Source organism: Miniopterus natalensis, chromosome 15 (assembly GCF_054644295.1).
Source record: "Miniopterus natalensis isolate mMinNat1 chromosome 15, mMinNat1.hap1, whole genome shotgun sequence".
Lineage (NCBI taxonomy): Eukaryota > Metazoa > Chordata > Mammalia > Chiroptera > Miniopteridae > Miniopterus > Miniopterus natalensis.
Genome location: NC_142095.1, coordinates 1,558,134 through 1,569,662, shown reverse-complemented (window position 1 = coordinate 1,569,662; position 11,529 = coordinate 1,558,134). Strand labels below are relative to the sequence as shown.

The window sequence follows — 11,529 nt, the reverse complement described above, 5'->3', positions numbered from 1 at the left end:
TTAAAAAATTCTATAAAACACTAAATATATAATAAAAAATATGCATATAAGGACATATGTAAACTGCTTTGGTAACATCGCGTTACGGATGTCTTCAGTGCATTTCGGAGTTTCCTGGGACCCCGCGGACAAAGGGAGACCCGCCTTGAGGAAGTCCTGGATAATGCCGTTCCTAAAGAAGCAGAACATTTCTCCCCAGGAATAAGATGTGCTCGGACAGCGACATTACTTAGTCCTGGGTGTCTTCAAAGCAACGAGCTGGAAGTCGCTTATCCCGCGGACAGCGAGTCCCGGGCGCCGTTCGTCATAAGCTGGACCTGGCTGTGAGCGAGAACACGATCGTGCTGAGCGCCGAGAGCGCGCAGGCGTTGGAGGTGGAGGGCCCCGCGCCGCGGGCGTAGGCATCTGCGGGGAGAGAACGCGGTCACCACGGCGCCGCCCTCCTGGCCGCCTCGGGAAGCGAGGCCGCGGGAGGACAGGCGGATTCCGCCGGGAGGAACCCCCGCCTACGTCAACGCCAGCTCTGGGACCGTCCCGCTGTGAAGCTGGGAGCGGGTCAGGGACATCTCTGGGCCTCCACTTAAGCTTCTGTAAAATGAGGCCGTCCCACAGGAGAATGAACCCTGACATTACGGAGAGCTGGGACGTATCAGCCATGCGCATATGAAGGCTGCGGCTTCCTTCCGAGCGCTGCCTCTCTGCGGGGCGCAGGGCGCTCTGGCAGTTCTTACAAAAGCCCCAGCAGCTCCCGACATCTGACAGGTGTGGGCACGGGCCGGAGAGGGAAGGTGGCTGGGCTAAGGTCAAGAGTCGTAATTAACTGAATTGAGATTCACACCCATGTCCGTCTAAATATATCCCCCTTTTAACAACAACAACAGCCCCAAACTCAACCTTTTTAAAACTTTTCCCTATAGGTCTTACATTTTCCGTAGTGAGAGGTGACCAACTATCACCCGGGCTTCCTTCAGGATTTCGAGACCTTCGGCCCGCACAGCGGAGTCTCTGGAGGAAGGATGCCCTGCTTTGCTCAGTTACAACGTTACCATCTAATAATTACACCAATGTAACTGCCTCAAACATGTTTCTGTAACAGATTCAACCAAGAACCACCAGTCGGCCTAATAAAAAGGAGTCCTTGCGATAAGAAGGGGTGAAGTCAGATTTGAGCAACGTGAGATAAACTAACCCCTAAGGCAAACCCCGACCTCTCTGCGTTCTGTGGCCTGGAGATTACTCTTCTATCTCCCCATAACCCTGGCTCCCCTGGCTCCCCTGGAGCAGAAGTTAGAGCCCGTGGCGTAGCGAGGTGTGGAACCCAGGACTCCTCAGGTTTTTACGAGACAAAGGTGCCCTTAGTGTTCGCAGGCAAAAGAGATGCCGTAACCCAGCCTCCACCTGGAAACTGGGAATCCCTCCTGAGCTCGGAGCCCGCTGGGAGGAGCCCGGGTGTCCCGCCTCCCTCCTGCTCTGCCCTGAACACCGGCAACGCCGATCGATCCCAGGGGAGGGGAAGGACGCAGAGGGTGCAGCCGCCCGCGGACGCGCGCCCCTCTGATGACAGCCACCCAGCGTACAGGCGCAGTGACGCCTGCTTAGTGGACGCTTTGCTGTAAACTGGTGTCGGACACGCAGGGCCTGTCCACGCCTGGGAAATAATACGATGGATGCTCTACAGAGGGAATGAAACTCAGGACACTGTGGGAGAGGATCTTGTCCACGGTTGAAAATATCGTCCCTCCGCTGATGGCCTGAAAATCCCTACCTCCAGCCTTTTTGAACCTCTTATTAAACCCAAAGGCCAGGGAAGACTACGCTGACATATCTAGCAACTGGAACGAGAAGGTAGTCCCAGAACTTTCTCATGATCGCAAACGGAAACCCAGTGCCCATTAAGCCACAATTCTCACCGCCGGCCAATCCCTGCCAGCCACGACTCTGATTTCTGTCTCTGCCTATTCTGTTTTTGTTTTTTTCAAATAAATGTGATCACTCAACTAAAACCATAAATATGCTGCTGAGATTATTTGCAAGCAAAGCATTGGAAAACAGGAATGAGTGTATCTGCTCAAGAATGAAACGGTGAGGCAAAAGTAGGTTTATAGTTGTTTGTACGGAAAATACTGAAATAGTTAATAAATAATAACTATTTATTGTTACACAGAGAGTAAACCGTGTTTCATGCACTCACAGCTGTAAACCTGCGTGTGCCCCCGTTTCTCACACTGTTCCACACTCTGTAAACAAAGATGGTCTCGGCTCTAGGCAGACACGTGCATTAATGTTCACGTTACACACACACATTGAAATTAATAGTGTCAGGCTCCAATGACTTCAGCCAAAGACACTGGACTGCACTGTGTCCCTAGAGACCAACAGCTCCAGCTGAAAACCTCTGCTTGTCCTGCCGAGCGAGTCCCACTTTGAACTGTCTGAGCCGAGCTTTGGGGCTACTGGAGACGCGGCCACACGGGTGCAGCCGCGTGACCGATTCTGGCTGCGTTGCCGATGCCCTGATGGGTTACAGGTTAAATCGGTCAACACTGGTCAGACTGCCTTTTGCACGAAACGTCGGCGGTCAGGGCGGGGCGGTGCTGTGACGGGCTTTCCTGGGGCTGGGTCCCTCCGAGCCCCCCTCCCTGCGGGGCCCCGGGGAGCAGGCGCGGGGAGAGCCGGGGGAGCAGGGGGACGTCCTCACTTGTTATCTTTGGGATTCGGATCTGCTCGCTGGCACTGCCGTCGCCCCCGTCGCTCACGGGCTTGATTTCTATGATGTAATCTTCGTCCAGAGGCAGAGAGAGCTCCACCGACGTCTGGTTGGTTTCGATGACAGACGTGCGGCTCTGCCTGCTCCATCGGTACAAGACCTGCTCGAGCGGAAGGGACAGGTGTCACCTGCTGTCCTCACGGAGGCAGCCGATGCTGCAGTGCCTCGTCTCCCTGCTGGGTGCCCGTGATGCGCGGGGACACGCAGGCTGTCAGGCTGCCCGCAGGCATCTGGAAGGCTCAAGTGCAGACGGGCCTGTCCGCAGCACCCGTTCCTGTGGGGAGAGCTTAAAGGAGGCGGCAGCCGGGGGGCGTGGGGTGGGGGGCGTGAGGCCGCCATCTTGCTGTGTGGCCTCCTGTCACCTTGGGAAGGCTCCGTGAACACCCCTGGGAAGGTGACTTCCTCTTTGATGATGCAGGGGTGTGAGTTCCTAGGACCGTGAATCCTTGGAGAGGGGACACCTCAGCACCCGGGCAGGGTCTCCGAAAGGCCAGGGTGGCACCCCGTCCTCCCTGGGACCCCTTTATGAGCTACGTAGAGAAGAGGATGCCAGGGGGCAGTTGCTGTCACTAGGGAAGTGTCTGAGGCTTGCACCCGGCCCCTCCTGAGCCCTGGCTCCCCTTGTCCCCCAGCCGCCAGGTGTGGGTCTGGATTGGTGGCTCATCGGATGAGCCCGTGTCAGGGACGGCAGGGGTCCTGCACGGAGCTGTGAGACCCAGCTCTCCTGAGAGCCTGTCCCCTGACCTGGCACTGCTTGCTCTGCCCGGTGGCCACAGGCCATTCACCAAACTCAGGCCAACACGCAGGGGGCAGAGGTTCCTAGAGAGTCTGGGAGAGAGTGCTCAGGGGCAGTGGGGCCCGGCCCCTGTGCTTCGTGGGAAGAGACCGTCCCCACCGCTGGCCTTTGCAGACAGGCGACGACCCACCTTGTAGCCCCTCACGTCCGACTCGTTTTCCAGAGCCTTCACCTGGTCCCAGTTCAGGGTGATCTTGGAGTCCGATGAATTCCACATGACGTTCCCGGGGGGCTGACTGGGTGCTAGAAAAACGAGATACGGGAGGTCACAGGCTGTTAGGTCTCAATGGGTTCCCAGGAATCTCTCTCACTGGAACCCACGAGTGGAGGCAATTTAATGGGCGGCTGAACTAATAGGTGTCTTCAAGGCCCCTGAAACTCGACGACACACAGCAACACAGACGGACAGACTCGGCTGCTCGCCTCACGTCTGGAGCTGAGAGGAGTGGCCCCGCCCAGTGAGGAGAAAGGACTTGTCCTCCCGTCCCCCGAGCAGCGGGTTCTGCGCGGTCGAGAGACGCCCCACAGGAGGCTGAGGGAGCTGGGCGCTAGTGACAGTCCATACGCGGACGATGGCGGGAGGCGGGATGGGGGTGAGCCCGGGGTGGGGGTGACTCCCTGGAGCACCCTGGGCAGGGCGGCTCTTACGCGGCTTCCTGGTGGTCACGTTGACGGTGGCGCTGGAGGGGCCCGTCCCCGCCGTGTTGTACGCCTGGACCGCGAGGTGGTAGAGCGCACTGCCCCGCAGGTCGGTGATCTTCGCGGACGTCTGATTTCCGAAAGTCCGTATTTTCCTAGCGTTTTCCTCCTTGTCACCATGCCTCCAGTATTTAACCTGACAAAGTAAGAAAAGGAGGCCCTGGAAATCACACCCATCGGCGACATTCCCATGGCCTGGCCGTCCAGTAAAACATGCAGAAGATTAACTCCGCCAGTAGAATGCATCTATTTTGCCCACACCAGGGATGCGTTTACTGATTCAGAGAGAGGAAGGGAGAGGGAAACATCCATCGGCTGCTTCCCATACATGCCCTGACCGGGGCTCGAACCCACAACCGAGGTACGTGCCGTTGACCTGGAATCAAACCTGAGACCCTCCCGTCCACGGGCCACCACTCTAACCGCTGGGCACACCGGCCTTGGCCAGGTAATATGTCTTTTAACACAGATTCTTTTGACAAAGTGAATTTCGACCCACAGGGACAGCTTTTAGAGCCAAGGGCGCCGGGGGGCTGCCCACGGCGGGGAGGGCCCCTTCTGCCCTGAAGCCTGCGGTGAGAAGGTGAATCGGTGCAACGCTGGCTCTTTCTCCCTGTTTCTCTACCTTTGTTTTGAGCCTGAGTGACCCTGGGGGTGTCGGAATCTAAGCTCATCCCGCCAAGCGTCTTATAAACGCTCAGGCCTGCGTATACAGGGTGTCCCCAAAAATGTGTACGCACTGAATGGCTATAAGGTCAGTGTTTATTAACACACAGCTCGTTTTCAACATTTAAAAGAATCTACAGAAATGGATAGTATTTTTGTCGACGCCTGTTTTCAAACCAGTGACCGCTCTGGTCCAGGCCCTGCCGATAACGGGAAGCAGTGGAATCGCCAACGTCAGGGATCATTTCAGGTGGCACCTGTGCCCTCAATGCGCCAACTGTTGCTCGTTTTGTGCCATAAACTTTATCTTTTATGTGTCCCCATAAAAAAAGTCGAGTGGCACTTCAGGATAAATTTTCTTTGTTCAAAGCTTAGTCTGGCTTCACCCATTATTTCTAATCAGTAAAATCTGAAAAGGAGTGAAAATTAAGTGAGTTATCAGCTGTGAAAGTGTGTGCACATTTTTGGGGGGACACCCTGTAGTTTGAAACACATCTCTGAATGCTCCCCGGAGAGGCTGTCTCACAGGGGCGGGAGCATCCTCCTGCTCCACTAAAGCTCCATTAGAAGCCAGGCCCCCCAGACGAAGGCCTCTGCGTGGGAGTGTGTCTCGGGGGCCTCGCTGGAGGGGAGAGGCTCTTTCCCAAACCCCAGCCCCAGCCCCATCTCCTGCTGACCTCGTAGCCTTGTATCCGTCCTCTGTTCTTCTCTTTGGGGGAGGCCCAGAAAACCTCAACGTCGGTGGCAGAAAGGCTCCTGGCAAAGAGGTTGGCCGGCGGTTTGGTCGGCTCTGCAGGTGAGGGTGGAAAAGCTGTTACTCCATCAGCTGCGTGAGGACAGGCCCTGGATTCGGCAGGGTGGTCAGCGGGAAGCTGAGGCTACAGAATTGCCCTCAGGGGGTGCAATGCAAACCCTCATTGCACCGGAGCCGTGACTGACAGCGGGAGGGGTGGGGAGAGGACACGCGGCCTGGGCCTCTGGGTGCTCAATCGGGGTAAGCGGGAGGAACGGCACCCGGGACGACTGAAGCTTAGGCACCGAGTTCCAAAGTCGGCGATTCCTTTAGCACACGCCCTTCTCAGTAACACCTGTCCTAGTGAGTCCTGGTCCCTGGGCTACGACTATGACAGAGGAAGCAAACAGGACGGTCAACTGACTGGACCGAGACTCGGACCAGCCGGGGACGGCTCAGTTCCACACAGCGAACCGTGTGACCTGAGACGAGTCATTCATGCGTCAGGGTCCCAACAGCTGGGGCTGCACAGAAGCGTCTAGACCAAGACTGTTCCCCAAATTTCAGTGTTTCTGAACCTGTGACCCTTCGGTGCACAGACCGACGCTCTAACCACTGAGCGCATAGGCCAGGGCAGAACAGAACGCTGTTGCCGGTAACGCTAACGTGCCCATCGACGCGGAGGCTGTCTACGGAACCTGCGGTTTTTATCGAGGCCGCCGGCTTCACCCACAGTGGACGTGCTGTGTTTCTAAGAGACCGGTGGTGGACAACCCACCATGGTCACACTACCCTTTTCCCAAACCAGGCTGTGCCTCTGGCACGAGGGAGCAGGGCGACACCGATTCGCGTCCCGCCCTCAGGCTCCAGCGCCGCGGGGCCTACCTTCCTCCGCGGAGTACACCACCAAGACGGGGCTGAAGGGGCCCTCCCCCTTGTTGTTGTAGACGCCCACTCGGACCTCGAAGGGGGAGAAGGGGCGCACGCTCTCGTTCCGGAACACGTATCGGCAGGCATCGGCCGAGGCCAGCACCGTCAGCATCCAGGTCGCCGTGCCGTGGGGCCGGAAGGCCACCACGTACCCGAAGCCCCGTCCGTTCTGCAGCTCCTCGGGCACCGTCTGGAAGGAAGGGAGGTCGTCAGGAGGGGGTTCCAAAGTCAAGCGGCTGGATTCGGGTGTTCCAGCCACCCCCGCAAGCCGACACTCCTGCTCGAGCTCCTCCCGCCTGCCTTCCTCTGGGCTTTGCGGTCTCAGGGCTGGGGCCGGCCCTGCGTCTGCCTTAGGCACTCATGACGTCCGGAGGGGGTTAAAACCTCAGCGGGCGCCTGCGGTGGGCAGCCCGGCTCAGACCCAGTTCTGAACAGCTGGAAGTGACCGTGAGAGACCTTGGGTGGTGGATCTGGAGCCCAGTGACGCCAACACGTACCACCTACGACAAATTCTCGTCCAGCGCCAACCAGGACAGAGACGGCGCCGCGGGAGCCCCTCGCCTCGCCGGCGAGACCTGCCCGCTCCCGACTGCGGGGTGGGCGGGGGGCTCTGAGCGACCTTCAGGGCCGGGGCTCGGGTTCAGGGAGAGATTTCAGGGAGAACCCTTCAAAACACTGAGGTCCCTTTCGAAAGCTCCCACCTCCTCTCTCAAAATCGATTTTTAGTAAATTAGTGATTAACCTTCCTCCAGGTTGTTTAAAAGTCACCGCACAGCCCTGGCCGGGGGGCTCAGCTGGCTGAGCACCATCCCGTACACCAGAAGGGAGCGGGTTCGATTCCCCATCGGGCCACATGCCTAGGTCTCGGGTTTGGTCCCTGGGCAGGGCGAATGCTACGGAGGCACCGATGGATGCGCCTCTCACATCGATGTCCCCCCCGTCCCTTCCTGTCTCTAAAACACACCCTCGGTGAAGATTAAGAAAAGGAAAAAGATGCCCTGTAAAGGAGGCTCCAGCGGCAAGGCTGACCCCGGGGAAATCGCTCGTCCACACTGACCGGGTGTCCTGCTGGCGGTTTGTCCACAGGCCAGGCGGCAGCCGGGAAGGAGGGAAAACGGTTTCCGAGAACCGGGCTTATTTAACATGCACGCGTCTTGCCTGTGTTGTCATGGCTTTTTCCCTGGATGAATCGAACTAAAACCTCACTCAACAACTGAAGGGCAAGCGCCGTCTCGTCTCGTCCTGGGGCCGTGAGCTACGAGGGGGGTTTGCACGCAAACGGGCTTCAGCTGTGAGAACCGGGTGGGACCTTCCCAGGCGATGTTTCCAAAGAGAAAAACATTCAACGGCCGACTAATGCCTGTTCCTGTGCTGATTCACTTACCTCCCAGGTTATGACCAGCTCGGACTTGCTGCCTCCACCACCACTGACGTTGGCCGGGGTGACCTCGGGGACTGTGTGGGAGACAAAACACAGGTCACGCCAGGGGGCAAAGGCAAGCGAGGGCCCGGGAGGTGCCTGGCCGAGGTGACTCACTGCCAACAAACACTGTGCGGTGCACACACACCTGTCTTTTGAGATCAGAAACTGTGGTCAAGGGGCCCGAAGCATCACCTGGAGGAAGCGAAACGCGCCACGGAAATGGGACAAGCTGCCTGTTTCCCCTCAACAGGTACAGGGGTATCTGACACAGCTGACCTCTGGCTGCGCCCCATCCCCGGAGGCCGGGGTCCCGTGGGGTGAGGAAAGAACTGAGGTCTGGTGCTAAGGCTCGGGGAGGCATTTGTTAACCTCGGGGTGGTACACACACGACAGGCACAGCTCGAGGTCTACGGGGACAGCCCGGACGGACGGAAGGGAGCGTGCCTGGCGCCCGCGGAGGGGGCTGCTCCGGGGGGCGGGGGAGCGGCTCCCGGGGGAAGGTGAGCGTGAGCTGGGAGTTGAGGGAGGTGGCAGGCAGAGGCTGCCCCGGGCGCTGTGCTTAACCTCTGTGATCCCCACCTTTCTCTGTAAAAGCGGAAATTACGCTGGCTCCCTCCTCGGGACTGCTGAGAGGAGTCAACTCAGTGCGAAGGGGGAAAGGCATGGGGGTTGGGGATTAGCTATATTATCTCGAGTGAATGAAAGACTCCGGGCAGGAGGGTTGTGGTGACAAATGGACGGACGAAGGGAGAGCTCTGGCTGGAGAGACCCCAGCACAGCGCATGTCCCCTGCACAGGACGTGGTGAAGAGGGGGGACTGAGCTGTGGCTGAAACTCACTGCTGGGTGTCCCACGCCCTGGGCCTTTCTTTCTTTCTTTCTTTTTTTTTAAATATGTCTTTATTGATTTCAGAGAGAGGAAGGGAGAGAGAGATAGAAACATCAATGATGAGAGTCATTGATGGGCTGCCTCCTGCACGCCCCCGACCGGGGATCCAGCCCGCAACTCAGGCCTGTGCCCTGACCGGGAATCGAACCCCGATCTCCTGGGTCCTAGGTCGACGCTCAACCGCTGAGCCACGGCGGCCGGGCTGGGCCTGCTTTCTGGTCATTCTAACCCGGGGGTGGGTGTCTCACAGAGGCCGGGAGAAGTCAGAGCCCTACGGGACCATCTGCGCCAGGGGCTACTCACGGGCCTCCTCTGTCCTCCGCTTCTCAGAGGGCAGGCTGGGCTCCCCGATCCCAATGGCGTTGGCCGCCACTGTGCGGAATTCATATTCGACCCAGGGGTTCAAGCCCACCACGGCGGCCGTGAACGTGCTCCCGTCGACGACGTCGGGGACTGAAAGACACGGCGACACCCTCTGTCACCCCCACGGGGCTGGGCTCAGGGCGCTGTGGGGGATCGGAGGGTCGCACCCAAACAGCCGCTCCAGGGAGCTAATCCCAGGACTCAGACACCCGCAGGGGACACCACGGAAGACAGTCTTCAGGGCTCAGAGCTACGTGACTGTCGTCGCTGTCACGAGGCGCTTCAGCACAGACTGCACAGGGAAGGGCGGGTTGTTCAATTCTCACAACCGCCCTGCGAGTGGGGGAAAGTGACCACCTGCATTTCATAAATGAGGAAAGGTACCCCACCAAGGTCACCCAAGGTCACACTGGGTCTGCATCCCTGCCTGCCTGCGGGGGGCCAAGCTCTACGGCTTGTAGCAATGAGCCTGACTGATCCGCATTCATGGCGCCCCCGCCCGAGGGCTGAATTAGCACGTCTGAGGGGTCCGTGAACACAGAGGCCACCGCCCGTGGGGAACACACAGGATGGGCGTCAGGGAGGAGGGGCCATCCGTGTGCCCCTGGCGGACCGTGGAGAAGGACGGGCTCCCTCACAGGGCGTGGGCCCTGGCTCGGCGCCGCAGCAGGAAGCTCTGCGCGTGGCTCCCACGCTCCCCGAACAACTTCTGAGTTTCAAATGGATTCCCATGAATGTTTCCCATCGGAACCAGGACGTTCGAAGGGAGGTGGCCGGTGACAAGCTGGAGGCCACTGTGCTGGTGATGAGGCCTCATGGGGCCACACGGACACAGAGCGACGGTCCAAAGGTGAAGCGGGGGCTCTGGAGCCAGACCCCCCGGATTCTAACCCTGAACCTGCACTTGGCAGCCTACTGACCTTGGGCGAGCTGCAGAACCTCCCCATGCCCTGGTCTCCTCACCGCGAAAGAAGGCCGGGGACACTATGAGCCCCGCGGCCTGAGAAAGCCCAAGGGGAGCAACCAGCGGAGCACAGGGCTCCCAGCAAGTGCTCCACACGCCCGAGTTCATTTGAAACCATCGTCAACACCCCCCTCCTCCCGCTCCCCCTGCTGCTCCCCCTCCTCCCCTCCTGCTCCCCTCCCCCTGCTTCTCCCCCTCCCCCTTCTTCTCCCCCTGCTCCCCCTCCTGCTCCCCCCTCTTGCCCCCCGCCCCTCCCCCTTCTGCTCCCCCTGCTCCCCCCCGCTGCTCCCCCTCCCCTCCCCCTTCTGCTCCCCTTCTGCTCCCCCTCCCCCTCCTGCTCCCCCTGCTCCCCCCCCCCCCCCCCGCTGCTCCCCTCCCCCTCCCCATGCACTTGCGCCTCGCTCCCTATTTGCAACAAAGTTTCACAACCGCTTCTCTTCCGCACGCAGACAACCCTCCTGTGCCCTGAGCAGCGGCGTGCCGGGCGCCAGGCCCCGGGCCGAGCTCTGCGGCCAGGACCAGAGCCCCTCTCCCCAGGCCCCGGGCTGAGCTCTGCGGCCGGGACCAGAGCCCCTCTCCCCAGGCTCTCCCGTCCCTCCCTGACCGGCCCGGGGCTCGGGGAAGGCAGCGATTCAGCGGCAAGCACAGCACCCATTTCTGCAGCTGTGTAAGTTGAAGTGGGGGAAAGAGGCTGTGAAAATCGACTCGCTCCTGAGCTGCGTAAGCCCGGACCCAGCGCTCGTGTATCTCTCCCTCAAACACTGCGGCCACGCAGCCCACCCTCGGGGGCTCGGCGGGTGTGCCTCGCTGGCAATAGCTACTGGTTTGTCCATTTCCCCCCAAGTGAAACCTGAATAAAATAACAAAACAGGGTCAGCCATGGAACGGCCGATTCACGTATTTTTTAACGTAACCACATCTCACAGCTCTTCATGCCCAAATTTATACATCTGAAAAAAACAGGCGGGGAGTCCAGAGGCCCCGGCCAGTCCCTGGCTACTGGCCTCTCTCGAGCAGGGCACACACACCCCGAAGCCCGGCTGTGTGCCAGCCGGGGCCTCTGCTTCCCCAAGTGCACCGCGGGCCGTGCCAGGTGACTGAGGGGGCACACAGGTGGGTGCCTTTCATCTTTATAACTAATGTACTTTCAACTGTGTGCTAAGGGGAAATAGGACCAACACCACAGACCTGTCATTTCGCAGATGTTATTGCTTAGGATGCGTTAAAAAACGAACAGAAGTGAGCGGATATGGAGAAGAAATACATTAAATACAGAGTGTTCCAAAAAACGTACACACAC

At 59.1% G+C, this 11,529-nt stretch overlaps 1 protein-coding gene across 1 annotated transcript in view; it reads right to left on the bottom strand.

Annotated features, from left to right (window-relative positions):
- Nucleotides 1-226: 226 nt before the first annotated feature.
- CNTN4 (contactin 4) overlaps nt 227-11,529 on the bottom strand; it is a 371,545-nt gene continuing 360,242 nt past the window's right edge. Inside the window, exons 17-24 of the mRNA XM_087824678.1 lie at nt 9,206-9,355; nt 7,976-8,046; nt 6,547-6,781; nt 5,606-5,718; nt 4,212-4,398; nt 3,694-3,806; nt 2,699-2,867; nt 227-405 (exon numbers count right to left, since the gene is read on the bottom strand). Coding sequence (XP_087680804.1) covers nt 305-405; nt 2,699-2,867; nt 3,694-3,806; nt 4,212-4,398; nt 5,606-5,718; nt 6,547-6,781; nt 7,976-8,046; nt 9,206-9,355 — 1,139 coding nt within the window. The 3' untranslated portion in view covers nt 227-304. The remainder of the gene's footprint in view (nt 406-2,698; nt 2,868-3,693; nt 3,807-4,211; nt 4,399-5,605; nt 5,719-6,546; nt 6,782-7,975; nt 8,047-9,205; nt 9,356-11,529) is intronic.